Source organism: Sorex araneus, chromosome 2 (assembly GCF_027595985.1).
Source record: "Sorex araneus isolate mSorAra2 chromosome 2, mSorAra2.pri, whole genome shotgun sequence".
NCBI lineage: Eukaryota > Metazoa > Chordata > Mammalia > Eulipotyphla > Soricidae > Sorex > Sorex araneus.
In genome coordinates this window covers 2,854,334-2,874,347 of record NC_073303.1, presented here as the reverse complement: position 1 = coordinate 2,874,347, position 20,014 = coordinate 2,854,334, and the positions used below count along the sequence as shown (strand labels likewise).

The 20,014-nt window shown below is 57.1% G+C and overlaps 1 protein-coding gene across 4 annotated transcripts in view; it reads right to left on the bottom strand.

Annotated features, from left to right (window-relative positions):
- The window catches only part of GMDS (GDP-mannose 4,6-dehydratase), a 429,624-nt gene that overhangs the window by 245,551 nt on the left and 164,059 nt on the right, over positions 1–20,014 (bottom strand). For all 4 annotated transcript variants that reach the window (XM_055128849.1, XM_055128852.1, XM_055128850.1 and 1 more), the window contains exons 5-6: positions 11,573–11,765; positions 9,591–9,695 (exon numbers count right to left, since the gene is read on the bottom strand). In XM_055128849.1, the coding sequence (XP_054984824.1) occupies positions 9,591–9,695; positions 11,573–11,765 (298 nt within the window). The remainder of the gene's footprint in view (positions 1–9,590; positions 9,696–11,572; positions 11,766–20,014) is intronic.

Below are 20,014 nucleotides of genomic sequence, written 5' to 3'. Positions count from 1 at the left end.
CACCACACACACATGCACACAAACATGCACGCACATGCATGCACGCACATGCATGCACACACGCATACACATATACATGTACATGAAAATACACACAAAACACATGTTCACGTGCACATACACACATGCACATACATGCACACATGCATACACACATACACACAAAATACATATATGCACACATGTGCGCATGCACACACATGCACACATTTGCACACACGTAAATAAACGCACATATGCATACACATACACACATGTGTGTGCACGCACACACACATAACACCCACGCGCATGTGTGCAGATGCACGTACACACGTGCACACACACGGACACGCTATGCACACACATGCACACACAGACACCCATGCACACACACATGGGTCCTGAGTCGATGCTGGGACTGAGAGATGGCACAGTGGGGAGGGCACTTGCCTCGCACAGCCAACTCCAGCACAGCACATGGTCCCCCGAGCAAGCCAGGAGCCACTGAGCACCAAGATTGCTCCAAAAAACCTGCTCAGGGCTGTAGCTCCAGGAGATCCACACTGGCACATGGGCACACACACATGCACACACACATGCACACATAGACTGCCTCACGCTGGCCCCAGGAGGCCCTTCTGCCCTGAGCCTGCTCTGAGCTGGACTGTTTCCTGCACGGCCGATGCTCAGGCAAACAAGATCTCGCCCCCAAGTCCCCTTGTGTGTGTGTGTGTGTGTGTGTGTGTGTGTGTGTGTGTTTCCCTCTTCCCCCAGGAGCCCCCGCATCACACTAGGCCTGGGGCCCCACGACCCTTCTCTGGTCTGCGTCTTCTTTGTCTCTCTCAAGCTCTGCCAAGAGCGAGCCCGGGCCGGCCTGGGGCTTCCATCCCAGTGCCTGGAAGACTCGGGTTCGAGCCGTGTCCGCAGGATCCGGGGCCCTCAGGCAGACGGCGGAAGGGAGACCAGAGACAGCGCTTCCTCCCGGCCCTCGGTGCCGGCGTCCCGTGAATCCTACCCGCCACATCTCACCCGCCTTCACTCCCAGCCACCGCTCAGAAAGCCGAAGGCCCTTATCTTGCTCGGGAAATGTGGCCGCTCCTCCCTTCCTTAATTTCCCCGACTATCAGGAGGGGACACCGGCCCCGGAAATCACTTCCCGCTCACTGCTTCAGAGCACAAACGCCTGCTGTCCCCTTTCCCAGGCGAGAAGACTGAGCCTCAGACTGAAAACCGGCCACACCCGAGGCCAGTGTCAGGTCTGGGCCTGGATTTAAGCTGTCGAAGCTTCCGCACCCCAACCCCAGCCGGGGCCCGCTGGGAGTGCGGGAGCAGTGCTCCCTACTGAAGGGGGAAAAAAACGTCTGGCTATAAAATAAGCGTTTGCAGGAAGAGTGCCACTTGGTGCGTGGGGGAGTCATCTAGCCTATAGCACTGTCACTGTCACTGTCGTCCCACTGCTCACCGATTTGCTCGAGCGGGCACCAGTAACGTCTCCATGGTGAGACTTGTTGTTACTGCAAGCCTCTGCGTCCAGGCGCAGTCAGAAGGAGACGTACTGTCCGTCCGTCCGTCCGTCTGTCCGTCCATCTGCGGAGACCAGGGCCTCTTGTGTGGAGCATCTTCTACCAGCACGGTCCCTCAGTGTTCAGTCTGTGGGAGACCCTGGCTCCCTTCTGATGGGGGACCTCGAGGGGGGGCGCCTTCAGGCAGGGAAAGCCCGTGGGCGGGGGGCTGGCCCCGTTGGCAGCCTGCGATGGGGAGCGGGGGACGGGAGGGCGGCCCACACCCTGGAGAGCAGGTGGGCGCACGCCCAGCCCCTCCCGCCGGATGCTGGCCGTACCTCTCGACTGACTGCAGTTGTGTTACCCGAGTTGTGATCTCTGGGTGCTCACAGGTCAGCGGATCCCACAGGCTCCGCCCCCCCCCAACCGCCCCTCCGCCCCTCCACCTGCCGCCGGCACCACTGTCCTGCAGAGATTCGGCTCATCTGTGCAGCCACGCAGGAACCCTCTAGAAAACCCGATCCCCCCTTCAGCTCTGACTTGAGTGTTCCGTGTTCCCATGAATCTGGTTTTAATCATCGGAAGATTAATCTGTGATAATAAGTGGCTGGACATTTCCAGAAGCGAAGCACGCAGCACGGAAGTCGGGAGCTCCCGTCTAAAGCCCCAGACCACAAGTCCGGGGGGCCCCGCAGAGTTCAGCTGTCAGGTGGACGCCGGGTGTAGACAGAAGCATCGAGTCTGACGGGAACTGTCTTCGGGGGGACGCTGTGTCAGCTGACTCCCCAGGACGGGACCGTCTGAAACCCTAGTGCTGTGTCGATTCAAATTCACTCTGCGGCTTCCTGTTGGGTAGGTTTTTTTGTTTGTTTGTTTTTGGTTTTGTTTCGGGGCCACCCCGAGCTCCCGGCTTGGGGACCACTCCTGGTGGGGCTCTGGGGAACCAGAGCCGAGCCTGGGTCAGCTGCACGGCAGGGAGGTGCCTCCAGCGCCGCCCCTGGATTCCTGCTGACTTCGGGATGAGTTCTATCTCTTCCGCTGCGTGACACCAAGCTTCCAGGTGAATGCTATGGAACTCGTGTGTTTCTGGAGGCCACTGTCCGCCGAACATCGGACGCGGACGTCGCCTTAATCTCAGCCCGTTCGTGTCGTTTACACAAGGTGACGGTAGAGCTCCCTTGCCGGCTTGTCTGCCTCCTTCCAGCGCCCGAAGCACCTCGGCTCATGGAGGGTGATCGCTCTAACTCCAACTCAGAAAGTCACCGGGCTGGTGCTCCCCAAAGCGGGCAACCTGTCCTTCTCAGGTGTGGGGGCGGGGTGCCCTGGACGGATATGGGGGACCGCGGTAAACCTGGCTGCAATTGGGAAGTTCTTTCTGTTTCTTAGTTAAAAGAAGAAAAACTGGGAGCATAAAACAACACACGTCATAGCCAGGCCGCCAGACCCCACGCCAGGCTGTTTCGTTCCGGGTGTCCCCGGGGGGGGGGGGGGCGGGTGAGGTCCCTCCCTGCCTCAAGGGGCCCAGGTCCAGCAGCTGAAATCCTGGACCGGTATCTCATACCTCACACCACCCACATCCCAAGAGTAGGGCACCACATTAGATGGCGTTTAATTTAACAACACGTGAGCGATCCCTTAGAGAAGGGCTTCACGCACTCTCCCCTAAGGAAAGATGTTTGGGGCACTTTCAGTGGTTTACTCATAATAAACGAGACAAAATAAAGGATTTCGGTTCTGCTTTTGGGGCAGGGGCTGGGGTTTGGGATGGAAACATCAAAAGTGAGGTGGCAGGAAGGTGTCGTGGTGGTGGTGGGGTTGGCGTTTGAGTGTTAAATGTAATCAAATATGGTGAACTACTTTATAGAAATAAGGTTTGAAAAAAGAAGAAGAAGAATGGGGGGAGGGGAGCCGTTAAGTATTTCTTTGCGATAGTACAGAGGGGAGGGTGTCTGCCCTGCACACGGCCAACCTGGGTTTGATCCCAGCATCCCAGAGGGTCCCCCAAAAGCACCATCAGGAATAATTCTGCAGAAGGAGGAATAACCCCTGAGCATCACCGGGTGTGACCCAAGAAGCCAAAGGGGGGGGGGGGCGGGAAGGCTCGTTTGAAATGGGTTGAAATAGCTCAGCAGCCTGCGTGGGATCTGGGATTCCAATGTCCAGCGGGACACAGAAAAGCCACTGGCGTCACGTCATAACTAACGACTGACGGACAGGAGGACATGCCGGCAGTGACCGCGCTTCCTCTCGCCGGGAAATGCTAAACACTCCTCACCTGGGAAAGAAATGCTGAGTTTGTCTCGGAGGGGAGGTCGGGGCACAGCTGGGGGCTCGGGGGGTCCCTACTGCCCGGGCAGCAAACACCACACCCGGCGCTGCAGGCGTGAGCCCGGGCCAGTGCGCGGGGAACTGCCTTGTCCCCCACACTCGCTCTCTGGTCCACGGGAGCTTCAATGATACTTCAGACGGGCCAGTTACGCTCAGATTTGATGAATGATATTTGGGAAATAGCTAGTATCTTCATTCCAAAGCTACTTTTTCAAAAAGTAGCTACTTATTTTTTTTTCTGGTTTAATTTATATATTTAACAACTTCATGATGTCAGAGACTTAGAAAATTTGTTAGGTTTTTTGGTTTTTTTTTTTTAAATCAACTCAGCAATGAAAGCATGACATTTTCATCACGGGCATTTACCAGTGAAGCTCAAGTTTTCTTTCCTAACTTGAGAATAGAAAAATTTGTGTTTCTAGAAGGGAACCATAAAGGGAAAGAGGACGAGAAAAAGTGGCGGGGACAGACAGACAGACAGACAGAGACAGAGACAGAGAGACAGAGGAGAGAGAGGAGAGAGAGAGGGACCGTGCCTGCCATAGAGGCAGACCGTCAGCGGGAGGGACGCCGGGGACACCGGGGGTGGGAAGTGTGCCCTGTGGAGGGACAGGGGTTGGACCACGGTACGACTGAAACCCGGTCACGAACAGCTCTGGAACTGTGCATCTCCCTGTAGGCGCAATTTTTAAGAATAAGTGAACAATGAATCAATCAAAGGGAACCCTGACTATCGGCACACGCGGCCAGCAGGCCCCGCGTGGCACACGGAGCTTTATAAATGATGTGGTCAGCCCCAAAGTGGACAGTCTGAAAAATGAGTATGGGCAGGAGGGTTTTGTCAGGGACAGGTTCGGTTTTGTGTGATTTATTCATAAAGTAAGGCAAATACGCTTGGGATTCATTTTTCGTGTGTGTGTGTGTGTGTGTGTGTGTGTGTGTGTGTGTGTTCTTAGGGGCAGGGGGGATGGGAACACAGTGGTTCTCAGGCCTGACTCCCGTCAGGGCTGAGGGACTGTATGGGATGCCGGGATGCCGGGGATCGAGCCCAGGTCAGCCACAGTGCGAGGCCCGCATCCTCCCCGCTGTGCTGTTGCTCCCGCCTCTTCTCCGGGGCTATCACTGCAATCCAAGGGGCTCCCCGGGGCCAGGGTCAACACCCCAGACCCCAACTCCCTCCTGTGGAGTCAGGCCCGTTTGTGCTGAGTGTGCACAGAGCCACTGGCCATTATTCCCTAAGCAGTAACGGTCACCAGCTCGCCCAGCCTTGGGGGAGGGGGGACGAAGGTATGGGACGAGGAATGACGTGCTGAGACTCACTCAAACCACTTCCATGGAGGGCACCTGGGCACTCACGGGCCTGAGCATCTCCTCGGGTCCTGGACCAGCCGTCCTCCCCAGACACCATGAGGCAGTACAGGAAGTATATCTTCTTCATAGGAGTCACCAGGAAACCCATCTGTACTGGGACTTTCATTCTTGGGTTCATCCATTTGCTCGAGCGGGCACCAGTAACGTCTCCATGGTGAGACTTGTGGTTACTGTTTTTGGCATATCGAATACGCCACGGGGAGCTTGCCAGGCTCTGGCATATGGGTGGGATACTCTCTGTAGCTTGCCAGGCTCCCCGAGAGAGATGGAGGAATCGAACCTGGGTCGGCTGCGTGCAAGGCAAATGCCCTACCCGCTCTACTATCACTCCAGTCCGTTCTTGGGTAGAATTCTTAATTACCGTTTTCCATTTCCTTCCTTGCGATTGGCCTGTTTGGGCTTCTCCCTCCTCCTCACTCAGCTTTGGGAGATCACACGACTCTAAGAATCTGTTTCTCCGAGGTTCTCCAGTTTAAGAGCATAAAGTTGTTCATAGAACTCTCTCATAGTATTTTGAATTTCTGAAGGATCTGTTAAAATTTCTCCCCTTTTATCTCTGATCTGATTTATTTGAACATTTTCTCTCTTTTTTTCCCTACTGAGTCTTAGCTAAATGTATATTATGACTATTTTTTGAAGAACTAGCTCCTGATTTCATTGATTCTTTGAATTATTTTCTTGGTTCCTGTGTTGTTAACTTCTGCTCTAGTTTTTATTATCTCTCTCCTCCTGCTACTTTTTGGCTCTGTCTGCTGTTCCTTCTCCAGGGTTTGGAGATGTGTCTTCAGGTGACTGACTGGGCCTGCTCTTCTGTTTCACTGTAGGCTGGTGTTGCTATGAATCTCCCCCTTGGCACAGCTTTTGCTGCACCCCTTAATTTCTGGTAGCTGTGTCTTCATTCTCATGAATCTCGAGAATCTTTTTAATTCTTCCTTGATTTCCTCTTTGACCCAGTAATTGTTTAGCACATTTTCTTGACATTTTAGTCCTTAGAAAACTGTTAATCTTGCTAAATATATGCCTCATTCAATGCTAGATCATTTTAATACATACTAACCATGGTTCTTCTAATACTGTGACCATGTTGGTTATTGATTTTATTTCCTTTCAGATTATTGTATTTGATTTTTTGGTTGAAGGTAAGAGAAGCATCTAATTTAGCGAGCTGTTCTTTAGACCTGTGTTTTCAGTGTGGTGCCTACTAGCTATTTGTAGTTACTGAGCACTTGGACGAGGCTAGACCCATTGAATATGTACACAAAGTGTAAAATTGAAGCTAACTTTAGTGCTCCAAAATGCTTTTTCAAAAAAGTGTTTGTGACTCTATATTCACTGCAGCGCTGTTCACAATAGCCAGGGTCTAGAAACAACTCAGTGTCCCCAAACAGGTGACTAGATAGATAATTTGTGATATGTCTAGTCAAGAGACTGTAAAACAATGACATCTTATAGCCCAGTTCTCCCTCTCAGAGAACCTGGCAAGGTACTGAGAGCATCCTGCCCGCACAGCAGAGCCTGGCAAGCTCCCCGTGGTGTATTCATATGCCAAATGCAGTAACAATGATGGGTCTCATTCCCCTGACCCTGAAAGAGCCTCCAATGCGGCACCACTGGGACGAATGAGTAAAGAGAGGCTGCTAAAATCTCAGGGCTAGGACGAATAGAGACGTTACTGGCGCCTGCTGGAGCAAATCGATGATCTATGGGATGACAGTGATACAGAGACACAGTGTTCAGCTTCCAAATGTTGGAAATTTCCCCATCTTCTTTCTTTGATTAACCTCTGCTTTCACGGCGCTGTTTTCAGAGACGGCAGTTTGTACAGTTTCTGTGTTTGTAATGTGTGTATGTTTGGGTTGTGCCCTTGTGTGTGGTCTGTCCTGGAGAACGTTCTTTCTGCTCCTCATCTAGGGCGCTGGTCTCTTTACTGATGTTCTGTCTAGTAGATCCAGCGGAGAAAGTGGCTCGTCTAAGTCTCCCACTACTATTGTGTTTCTCTCAATCGTGTTTCTTCAGGTTTGCGAGCAAAAGATTTATCAACTTTGGAAAAGAATCTCCTTAAAACATGACAGCTCAAAAAATAAAATAAAGAAAAATAATAGTTCACCGTGACTAAGCAATACTATCTTGGCTAGACTAACTCTGTGAATATTAACTTCTGTGTCTTAAGAAAAATGTCATAAAGATCTTAGCAAATGAGTCTTGCTTCATCTACATCTATCTCTGTAATTTTTTTCATTAATTCTATCAATGAAATACAAGAGCTTTGATTTCTGGAAACATAATGGAACATGACAAGCTCTGTGTGCTGTAAACTGAAGACTTTAATACCCCAACGTGGTATCCTAATTGGATGAACCCGAGCTGCGTGCTTGGGACCAAGGAACCGGAGCACTTCTTTAGAGATGCTTCCAGGGGGCCAGATCCTGGAGTCTGCGTAAGGGAGGGAACATGCTCTTCTCTAAATGCCAACCCCAACTCACGACAAAGACAGAAGCATGTCTGAAGAGGAGGTCTGCCAGTAGAATTTGTGTGTGTGTGTGAGAGAGAATGTGGGGATTCTATTTCTTTATCATCTAACTCTGTGACTATTTGAATTTATCATCTAGTTCTACAACCAATTTTAATTCCCAATCTGACCCAGACCAAGGACTTTATCCATCCATCTCTCCATCATTCATCCTTTAATCCATCTGACATCTATCCATCAATCCATCTACAATCCATCCACCCACCACCCACCCATTGTATATCCATTATCCGTTCATCATCGATCCATCCATCTATCCATTCACCACCCATGTACTCGTTATCTATATAGCTATTCAACATCCATCCGCCATCTATATATCCATCCACCCGCCTGTATATTCATCCGCCATCCACTTCTAGATCCTTCCCCCACCCATCCACCCATTTAGATATCCATCCACCACCCACCCGCCCACATTTATATAGCCATCCACCACCCACCCACCTACCTGTCTATATATCTATCCACCACCCACCCACCCATATCTATATATCCATCCACCATCAAACCACCCATCTATATATCCATCTATCATCCATCCACCCATCTACATATCCATCCACCTTCCGTCCACTCATCTATATATCCGTCCACCCTCCGTCCATCTACATATCACCAACATGCAGAGACATATCCCTGAGTGAATAGCAAGGTGGCCAGAACGTGCGTGGACCGTCTGCAAGGACAGGGAAGTTCTGCCTAACCCAGAACCACAAGATCAATGACAGATATCTTGCCGGCTGCTTGCTAATTTGTTTTCCTTTCAGACAGCCTGTCAGGGAGTGTTCTTATACTTCAACAGCCCATCATGGGAATTTTCATCTTGCATAACTATAAATTAAAACTGTATTAACACCGAAGATCCCTTTATAAACCTGTCACTTAAATCATTCCTCAAGCTTCTGGTTTAATTACGTGGCTATATAGTCACACAAAAGGTCACTGGAAAAATTATATGCATGACTACTTGGTGGGTATGAAACAACTTTTAACAAAGGACTTTTCATTTATCCTTAAGCTTAAGGGCTGAACATTGGGAAAATGCTAAAAAAATTTTTTTAAAAATCCTTAGAGTGTACAGCTACATATTCATTTGTAAACAGGGCATGTTTTGCAAAGATTCCTCGTACTTCATCTACAGGGCGTCAGAGAGTAAAGAGCTTTTCTTACTTTAATGCTGCTATTTGCAGCAAGAGAACTAGCAAAGCTGCAAACTGACAATCACAACTATGAGAAGGTGACACCCGGAAGAGAGTGAACATATCTTTTTTTGGTGGGTTTTGTTTTTGTTTTTGTTTTTCCATTTTGGGCCACACCCGGCGATGCTCAGGGGTTACTCCTGGCTCTGCACTCAGAAATTACTACTGGTGGTGCTCAGAGGACCCTATGGGATGCGGGGAGTGGAACCCGGGTCAGACGCTTACAAGGCAAACGCCCTCCCCGCTGTGCTATCGCTCCCGCCCGAGAGTGAACGTGTCTTTCTCAAAGGAACAGGGTATGTCTACAGATACATAAACCGTAAGGACGGACCTTTCAAATTTATTTCACAATGTGCCCCAGACACACAACTCTAACGCACGCGCCAATGGGTCACGGGAAGGAACGCACAGAAGTCAAAGGCCGCAAAGCAGAACCCACACCGGCTGGACCGAGAGAAGCTTCCAGAACCCTCCAGAACCCAGCGTCAGGCTGGCGCTCAGCCTCCCCTTCCCAGGGAACCGGACGGAAAACCCACGAGCGAGGCGTGACAGAGCTTGGCTTTCTGCAGACTCGGGGTCTGGGGGGGGGGGGGGCTGCGGGGCGGAGACCCCCGGGAGCGTCCCCGCTGCAGAGAGCGCGGGCTCCCGTCCTGTGGCCCTCGGCCCGTGACTCACCCCTCCGGGGACTCTCGTGGTTGAAGAGGATGCCGTTCACCGCGAACAGGTTGTAGGCCTCCCGGAAGTTCACCACGATCCAGTAGGCGTAAAGCTTGGCAGCCCCTGTAGGAATTGTGTTTGGGAAATCCCGTCAGCCTTCCCAGCGGAGGTGGCCATTTCCCTGGTGTTAAACGGGCAACGGGCTGCCCCGAAGGTCCGGGCACAGGGCGATGGAGGGGGAGGGTGTAGGGACACTGGCTGACCCCGGGCCAGCCCCTCCGGTCCTCCCGCCCGCCCCTGCTGCCTTTCAGCTTAAGGGAACATCCGGCCACGCCAGTGGCAGCAACGTGGACGGGAGGGAGGCGGGTGGGCGGAGCAAAGGGGTCGGAGGGAGAAGCACAAGCCCCAGGTGGGCGTGCAGAGGGACAGAGGCGGCGGCCAGGGGCCGGAGGACAGTCCAGCGGGGAGGGCGCTTGCCTGGCACGCGGCTGACCCAGGTTCATATGGCCCATAGGGTCCCCGAGCACCGCCAGGGCTAATTCCTGAGTGCAGAGCCAGGACTAAGCCCTGAGCACCTCCAGGTGGGACCCAGAAAGCAAAAAAAGGGGGGAAAATAAAGAAAGACGAGGGACCAGTGTCCATTCCCAACAGACCTCGGGCAGCGGGTCCCGGGCTTGAGGCCACCAGGCTGTGATGGGGGGTGGGGGGGAGGTGGAGTACATGCGTGGGTTAACTGGGAGTCCCAGGGGAGCAGAGGCGGAGGTTTGGGGTCCATGTGGGGGGGTGAGGTCAGAGTCATCCCCAAACCTGTAACTGTCAAACAGTAAGGGAGGGGTGGTCAGGTGGTCAGTACGGAAGATGGGGGCTGGAGCCATAGCACAGCGGGGAGGGCGTTGGCCTTGCACGCGGCTGACCCAGGTTCGATTCCCAGCATCCCATAGGGTCCGCCAGGAGTAATTCCTGAGTTCAGAGCCAGGAGTAACCCCTGAGCATCGCCGGGTGTGACCCAAAAAGAAAAAAAAAAGGGAAGATGGGAACAGGGGTGACCAGGGGGCAGGGCGGGGTAGGGGGCTTAGACACTTTGACAGCAGGTGTGCGGGGAGTCTGCCCGACAGTGCCATAACCAGGAGACACTGCAATGCCAACGCCTAACAGAGAGGGGGAGAGAGGGGGAGGGAGGGGGGAGGGAAAGAGGGAGTGAGGGAGAGAGGGAGAGGGACAGAGGAAGAGAGGGGGAGGGAGAGAGGAGGAGGAAGAGAGGGGGAGGGAGAGAGGGGGAGGGAGAGGGGGGAGTGAGACAGGAGGAGGGAGAGAGGGGAGGAAGAGAGGGAGAGAGGGGGAGGGAGAGAGGGAGAGAGGGGGAGGGAGAGAGGAGGAGGAAGAGAGGGGGAGGGAGAGAGGGAGAGAGGGGGAGGGAGAGAGGAGGAGGAAGAGAGGGGGAGGGAGAGAGGGGGAGGGAGAGGGGGGAGTGAGACAGGAGGAGGGAGAGAGGGGAGGAAGAGAGGGAGAGAGGGGGAGGGAGAGAGGGAGAGAGGGGGAGGGAGAGAGGAGGAGGAAGAGAGGGGGAGGAAGAGAGGGAGAGAGGGGGAGGGAGGGAGAGAGGGGGAGGGAGAGGGAGAGGGGGGAGGCGTAGTGGGGGAGGGAGAGGGGGGAGCGAGTGCTCTGAAACCACAGGGAGGTCTTGGGGGGTGGGTGATGTTGAACCAGCCCCTCCTCTCCTCACAGCCGCCCCTGCTGCCTTTCAGCATCTCGGGGGCCCAGCCTGCCTCGGGCTCCCTGCAGAGCCAACAGGCTGCCAGTCCAGGGGCTCTGCCCGTCCCCTCCCCCCCCCGCCCATAGCCAAGGACCGAGGGGCCGGTTCCTGCAGGGCCTGGGCGCCAGGAGACTCCCCCGGGACGCAGGCGCAGCCTCCCCGCGGGGCCCGTCCCCCCCCCCAGCCCCGGCCCAGCCCCAGCCACCGTCCAAGCCTGCTGGCCAAGCTCAGCCCGTCGCCCCCTCACCGTAGGGGGACCTCGGGTAGAAGGGCGTGGTCTCCCGCTGCGGCGTCTCCTGCACCTTCCCGTACAGCTCGCTCGTGGACGCCTGGTAGAACCGCACCGAGTGGATCAGGCCGCAGGTCTTGATGGCGTCCAGGAGACGCAGCGTGCCCACGCCGTCCACGTCGGCCGTGTACTCCGCCAGGTCGAAGGAGATCTGCGAGGGGGGGGGCGGCGTGAGCGGGGCCGGAGCTCCTGGACAGAAGGAGGAGTCTCTCCTGGCCAGGGGGAGCCGGCAGTGTCCAGGGCTGACTCCCTGCTCTGTGCTCAGGGCTCACTCCTGGCTCTGTGCTCAGGGCTGACTCCCAGCTCTGTGCTCAAGGCTGACTCCCGGCTCTGTGCTCAGGGCTCACTCCTGGCTCTGTGCTCAGTGTCAGTCCTACTCTGTGCTCAGGGCTGACTCCCAGCTCTGTGCTCAGGGCTCACTCCTGGTTCTGTGCTCGGGGATGACTCTTGGGGGCGTGTGGGAGGTCACACGTGCTGCTGCGGGTGGAGGAGAACCAGCCGCCTTAGCTCTGTGCAACCCCCAAGCCCCGCTCGGCTGGAGCCCAGAGTGATGCTCTCTGCTCTGTTCTTCGAAGAAAGACGCGGGGACGTGCCGGTGTCTCTCCGTCAGCCCCTGGGGCCAGCGCGGGGCAGTGAGCTGCAGCGGCCTCCCCGGCAGTCAGTCCTCCGTGCGGAGTGCCCGAGTGGCCTGTCGGTAGTGGGGCTGGAGGGCCGGGAGGACAGTGCCAGACACCGGGCCTGGCCATGGCACGCGGCCGACCCAGCACGGTTCCCCGAGCACCACCAGGAGCGAGCCCTGATCTCGGAGCCCTGAGCACTGCCCGCCGGGTTTCCCTTCCCGCCCCGCCGTGCCGCCTCTCTGTCACTCGCAGCAGAGGCAGACACGGGGCCTAAGGCCCGGGCTCCTGCGGTGGACGTGGGGCCTCGCTGGCCCTGGGTCCGGGCAGGCAGCGGCCAGGCTGGCGTGGGCCGACGCGCGTCCTCTCCCCGCCGGACAGCAGTGGGGACAGCGCCGGCCTTCACGGCCGCCCCGCCTGCTGCCCCCGCGGGTCCTGCCCTGAGTGTGGCCACAGGGTCCCCCTCAGGGCCGACCCCCCTGGGCGCGGGGGAGCCTCAGTCACCCGGGCAGGGCGAGCGGCCACGCGGCTCTCACGCCCCGTTTCAGAGACCCAATGAGTGGGCTGGGGGCACGCCGGGCCTCCGTAGGGGGCGTCTGTCGGGGGCGGGAGAGCGCGTGCCGCTCTTCCCACGGCGGGTTCGATTCCCGCCCCCTGATGATCTGTGACGTTGGGAACTTTCCCGCACGCCTCCGAGCACTAGGGGGAAGTTGCTCCGAGAGAGCCTGCCCGGGGCTTGGGCCTGTGTTTGGCTCTTTCACAGGGTCACCGCGAGGCAGACCCTCACAGGGCTGCTCATGCGGGGTTCCAGCACGGCGTTTCAGCGCCCGTCCCTCCGCCAGGACCCCAGGATCCCTCCCATCCCCCCCAACCCCTGCCAGCCTCTATGGCGGGCACCTCTCTCGCTCTCTCTGTCTCTGTGTCTCTGTCTCTCTCTGCCTCTGCCTCTCTGACTCTCTCCCTCTCTCCCTGTCTCTGTGTCTGTCTCTCTCTGTCTCTCTGCCTCTGCCTCTGTCTCTCTGTCTCTGCCTGTCTCTCTGACTCTCTCCCTCTCTCTCTGTCTCTGTGTCTGTCTCTCTCTGTCTCTCTGACTCTGCCTCTGTCTCTGCCTGTCTCTCTGACTCTCTCCCTCTCTCTCTGTCTCTGTCTCTCTGTCTCTCTCTCCCTCTTTCTGCCTGCCTCTGTCTCTCTGACTCTCTCCCTCTCTCTCTGTCTCTGTGTTTGTCTCTCTCTGTCTCTCTCTGCCTCTGCCTGTCTCTCTGACTCTCTCCCTCTCTCTCTGTCTCTGTGTCTGTCTCTCTGTCTCTCTCTGTCTCTGCCTCTGCCTCTGTCTCTCTGACTCTCTCCCTCTCTCTGTGTCTCTGTGTCTGCCTCTGTCTCTCTGACTCTCTCTTTCCCCCTCTCTCTGTCTCTGTGTCTCTGTCTGTCTGTCTGTCTCTCTCTCCTTCTGGGCACTGTGGTCTGCAATACTGGAAGCTTATCCAGGATGTCCCGTTACCTACTTCCAATGCTCAGCGTGACCATCCCGGCTGCTATCGCCATACCGGCCTCTTCTCCACCTCACCTACCCTCAGCCCCCCACATCGAATCAGAGTTTTCTCCTCTGAGCTCTGGGCGAGTATCTGGGTGCTAATCCCCTCTGCCTTTATCTGTTCCCTCCCACTCTCAGCTCTCTGGAGTTCCCTCCTTTACGCAGTTGAACTGTTTTGTTTGATGTAGTCCCGTTTGTTTATTTTTGCTTTTGTTGCCTTTGCCTTTAGGGTCCAATTAAAACACAGAAAACACAAAAAACCCTTGCCAAGGCCAGTGGCAGAGAGTTTATTGCCTGTGTTTTCGTGAAGGAATCGTATCGTTTCTGGGATTGAGTTCGGCTCTCTGCTTCCTTTTGAGTTGACTCGTGTGTGTGGTTCAAGACCGAGACCCCGTTTTCCCCTCTGCGCGTGGCGGGACGCTCCCTTTCCCCGGTATCTGGGGCCCGTCTCCTCCCCACCGTGTGTATTCCTGTCTCCACCGCTGGAAATCCAGAGTCTACACAAGAGGTTCCTCGCCGGGTTCCCCATTCTGTGACGCCTCCGGCCTGCCTCTTTCTCAAGACTATTTTGGGTCTTGGCTACTGGGAGGTCTACACGTTGGCTCTCTGCGAATTCCTCGTCGTGACTTGCACTTCCCCGGGACAAAAGACGTGAACGTCTTTCCCTGCGAGCTTACTGGCCACCTGGCACCGCGTCTAAGGGGGGCGGTCGGGGGGCTGGACCACACCCGGCTGTGCTCGGGGATCACTCCCAGCTCTGCTCGGGGATCACTCCTGGAGGGGCTCAGGCCAGCTCCTTCCCTCTGTGCTCTCTCTCTGGCCGGCCTTCATGTAGCTTATCTTTACACCGTCCGTGTGAAAGTCCCTTATCCTCTGATCTGAGCTCATTGTCATGAGCCCATGCGAGGAGGCTCCCTCGGGCCCAGGCTGGCCCTGAGCACTGCCAGGGAGCACTGACCTTGCCGCCCGCTCACCCACCACTGCCCCCGGGACCCCTGAAACCACCCTGAAGAGCGCAGCCTCAGCCTCAGCCCCGGGTCCCAGAGCCTGCCCCGCTCAGGCCTTCCTAGGCGGGTCCGAGATGACATAAATCAAGACAGCACGGGCAGAACAGGCCAGGTTTTCGGCACAGGCCCCCACCGGGCCCATCCCCACCGCGGCTCTCAAGGAGGTGGTGATAAGAGGTGAAAAACTGGCCTCTCTGGGTGGTCCTAACCCGAAACAGAAGCCTGTGGAATGCAAATCAGAGCGAGGGGGGGGGGGGCGGATCACAGCTCCAGGAGGACCAGGACTGGACCAAAAGCACCTCGGGAGGAGGGAAGGAAGCAGGGCAGGAGGAGGAAGAGGAGGGAGGGAGGAGGGAGGGAGGAGGACCCCTGGGTCAGGTCGACCGCTCAGAACCGAGGGGGCCGGGCAGCAGTTTCCCAGGACGAGGAGAAGCAGGCCTCTGGCCGCTCAAAGGAGGCATTTTTTGTTTTGTTTCATCCAGTGAATTTATTTGGGGATTTTTTTTTCACCCTGGCGGGTCTCAGGGCTTACTCCTAGCTCTGTGCTCAGGGCTCCCTCCTGGTGGTGCCCGGGGGACTGGACACCGAGCTGGGGGCCACACTGGGGTGGCCTCGTGCGAGGCAGGTGCCTTAACCCCGCCGCCTGCCGGCCCGAGCTTGTCTCCCTGCAAAGCGAGTGTCCGTGGACACTGAGGAGAGCGGAGGCAGCTTCCCATGGGGTCAGGGGCCACTGTCAGGGGCCTGGCCCCCTCCCAGACCAGCGCTGGCCAGTCCTGGGCCTTCACCGTGGAGGCGGGGGCCGGGCCAAATGCCACCAGCCGTCCGCAGGAAGCCCCGGGACACTAACGCTGCAGGGTTTTAGAAGTCGGGCTAACACGTCTTCCCCTGCTCTGCCCCTGTAATACGGGTCCACGAACCAAAACAATTTTTTAAAGGGTATAAATTGTTAAAAAAAAAAAAAGAGAGAGAGAGAGAGAGAGAGAGAGAGAGAGAGAGAGAGAGAGAGAGAGAGAATTCACAACATCTACCATTCAAGGGAGATATTTAATGCCAAGAGACTTGAAGGAAGTGTCCTGAGAATGATTGAAAATACATCCCTGGGGTCAAGGCCACAGTACAGCTGGCCCTGCACACAGCCAGCCTGGGTTCGACCCCGGCTCCCCAAAGGGTCCCCTGAGCACCGAGAGGGAAATATTTTACTCACCAAAATAGGTAAGTAAAATAACCCCCTTGAAACATGTTAAAGTTAACTTTAGAATATGCCTCAGAGAGGGATGCCAGGGGCTCTGACAGACACACAGGGTGTCCGCACCCGGGGCTGGGGGAACCACAGTGCAGGCTGGGAGAGACCCCCAACTGCCCAGAGACCCCCAACCGCCCAGAGACCCCCAACCGCCCAGAGACCCCCAACTGCCCAGAGACCCCCAACTGCCCAGAGACCCCCAACTGCCCAGAGACCCTCAACCGCCCAGAGACCCCCAACTGCCCAGGGACCACCCGGGGAATGCCTCCAAAGTGGCCCCCTGTGGGGACCTGAGTTATTCTTTTCCTTTTTCTCCTCTGTGCACACATGCACATGTACACAGATGTACACACACACACACACACATGCACACACACACATATACATACATGCGCACGCCCACACTTTCCGCCTCAGAGATGAGGGTTGCTACCCCATGGGGCATTTTCTACACCTCGAACCCACACACACAGACGCGGATGTTTCGGCTTTCTCCCAAAGCTGAGCGCCCACGGTTGCCTGTCACGTGCCCAGAACAGCAGCTTCTTATGATGAGTTCTTTACAATTCAGAATCCGCTTTCCCATCCTTGCAGAGTGGCGCGCTCAGGGGCAGCTAAGAGCACGGAGTCTGTGCCTGGCGGGGGACGCGCAGGCCTCGGCTGCGGGAGGGGCCTCGGACTCACCCCGGGGTCACCCGCCCAGGTCCCGGGAAAGGTGCCGGGGCCCCTCGACTGGGGACGTGGTGCAGCCCCCTGGGTGCAGGTGACAAATGTCCCCCTGACCCCCTGCAGGGCCTGCTGGCCTGTTCCCTGGGGGTGGCGGGGAAGGGGGGGGGAGACACCTTTTGGCCTGTGGACCCCCGTGGGATTTATCCCCGGAGACCATTTGGTGGGCAGAGGCCCAGCGCCACCCCGGCCTGGGCCCCGGGAGCAGAGCTGAGTCCAGGCACCAACCCCACGTCACGGCGAGCATCGTCCCCCACACGCTTCGGGGGTGGGGGCTGGGCTGGGGAGGGCCCGGTCGGAGCCGGGGGAGCTACACCCCCGTGGAACGGCCGGTCGGCGGCGGATGGCTGCCCCTCAGTGGACCCTCCAGAGCACAGCGGGACGAGAGCGGGGACGAGGCACAGCATGGCACGGCCAGGAGTGTCCACGCAGGGCAGCCGGGGGGCAGCATGAGGTGGACACGCCGCGAGGTGGACACGCCACGAGGTGGGCAGCGAGCCCAGGCCAGAGCCCTCGGGGTCTGCACGACCGTCCGGGCTGGCGGTCGTAGCCTCGTCCAGCGGGGAAGGCGCTGACCTTGCAGGCGGCCGGCCCGGGTTCGATCCCCGGCACCTGCTATGGGCCCCTGGGCACCGCCAGGAGCGACCCCCAAGCGCGGGGCCGGGAAGCCCCGAGCACCGCCAGGCGTGGCCCCAGATCAAAGCGAAGGAAGAAGAGGAGGAAGAACGTCGACCTCACGTCCCCCTGAAGGGAAGGCCGGGGAGGAGGGGAGGCGAGGAGGGGGCAGGCCAGAGACACGGGTGCACAGGTCAGTGACCGGAGGCCTGCGGCCACAGCTGGGATTTCTTGGACTGTGGCCTCTGCCGCTCTCTGCTGGAGCAACGCTCCCACCCGGGTCGGCGGTGCAGGGGCCAAGGCTCGCTCGGCTCGGGAGCTGTTACACACGTGTTCGTGTTCTTCACACGGGCTGGAGACAGAGCTGAGGGAAACCTGATTTCTCTAGAGCCATCGGAGCGTGCGCTCCCTCTCCTGGGAGCAGGGCCTGCCACGGGCCCCGGGGGGATACTGCGGGGCCTGCCACGGGTCCTGGGGTGGATGCTGCGGGGCCTGCCACGGGTCCCGGGGGGATACTGCAGAGCCTATCACAGTTCCCTGGGGTAGATACTGCGGGGCCTGTCACAGTTCCTGGGGTAGATACTGCGGGGCCTGTCACAGTTCCTGGGGTAGATACTGCGGGGCCTGTCACAGTTCCTGGGGTAGATACTGCGGGGCCTGCCACAGTTCCTGGGGTAGATACTGCAGGGCGGGCACCCAGGCACGAGTATTCGTGACAAGCCAGGTGGGACGCTACGGGGCCAGAAAGCTCTATGACGCTCGCCTGGACACGGCAAGACTTCCCACATTAGCAGTTCCTTTGAAAAGCTGGGATCTCGGGGAGGGGTTGTGGGGAGGAGGGGACCCATCGCCCCCCCACTCACGAAAGACAAAAAGCATGTCAGAACACACCTCATCTGAACAGTGACCGTGTCGGGGCTGGAGCGAGAGCACAGCGGGGAGGGCGTTTGCCTTGCACATGGCCGACCCGGGTTCGATTCCCAGCATTCCATAGGATCCCCTGAGCACCGCCAGGAGTAATTCCTGAGTGCAGAGCCAGGAGCAACCTCTGTGCATCTCCGGGTGTGACCCCCCCCCAAAAGAAAAAGAGTGACTCTGTCTGGATACCCCGCCTCCGAGGCAACGGGGCCACCTTCTGTGACAGAGTGTGAGACTGTAACGCACACGTCCCCGAGCTAACACACGTCCAGAGCAGGAACAGGAAGAACGTCAGAGTGTGCCTGAAGGGCAAACAGCTGGGTCAGCACTACCCGCGGCAGATGGCCGGCCCGGGACGGGGCCTCAGGGCCCAGGAGGGGTGACTTCTCTGATTAACACAGCCTACCTCCCTCTTGCCAGGCAGAGAGGGAACACGCTGCCTTTCAGTCCTGTCAGGGGGGGACGACCCATAAATACAGTCATTTATTGAAAATTCCAAAGCGTCAGAGCAAGGCCAAGGCCAGTGACGGGCAAGCACTCCCAACGAGAAGCCATAAATTTGGAGAAGGAGCGTGTCATCTCCAGCCCTCGCACTCCCCAAAGAAACTGTGACCGAAAGGGAAGCCGGGGTTTACAAATGGCGGTGGCAGCAAATTCCAAGGGCACTCAAGGAGGACCTTGAGCAAGGAAAAAAAGACGGAAAAAAAAAAAAGCGCAACATGGGCTGGAGCGGAGTCCTTGGCCTGGAAGCCCTCTGCCCGATGGGACAGGCAACAAGAAATCCAGAAAGGTCTTGAATCCTGCGGCCAGTCTTGCCACAAGATGGTACAAAACCAGAGGGCCAGGGAGATTGCCCCAGAGTTGGCAGCCTGCCTCATGAGCAGGGAGAGAAGGCAGCTGGGATGGAGAAGGGGTCACTGAGTCAATGACGGTTGGAGCGATTGCTCCGGATGGGAGCTGTGTGCTGAGAGTAGATAAAGGACCAACCGTGATGGCCTCTCAGTGTCTGTATTGCAAACCGTAACGTCCCAGAGTAGAGGGAGAGTATGGGGGAGATTGTCTGCCATGGAGGCAGGGGGAAGGCTGGGAGGGGGGTATACTGGGGACATGGGTGGTGGGGAATGTGCACGGGTGGAAGGATGGGTGCTCGGTCATTGTATGACTGAAACTCAAACATGAAAAATTTGTAACAGTAAGATGAGATTGTGTCCAGGGTGTCAAAGCAAGGCCAGGGCGGCCCTTTCCCGGGGACAGACCCCCAGTCTCTGAAACGACTCTTGCTCCCCAGTGCTGGACTTCCGGCCCATCCTAAATCCTGTTTGTCCTGGGAGATTGTCTGGCCCTAAGTTTCTGGGAAAGCGCCGAAGTAGCTATTCACAGGTTGACACGGAGACGGTGACCACAGGTCGACTCCACGCCGAGGGACACGCCCAGCTCACGGCCTCCCGACCACGAAGTCCCGGCCCCCAGTTGCTGCCCAAGTGTTCAGAGCCGGAACGTGAGTCGGTGTCTCCCGTAACACGGACTTAGAACAGGCCCCGGGGCCTCTGCTGGGGAGTGTCTCCAGCTAAAAAGCTCCACGATGGGGGCCGGGGCGACGGCACAGGAGGGAGGGCGTTTGCCTCGCATGTGGCCAACCCGAGTTCAATCCCCGGGATCCCATAGGGTCCCTCGAGCACCACCGGGAGGGATTCCTGAGTGCAGAGCCAGGAGTCACCCCTGAGCGTCCCCGGGTGTGACCCA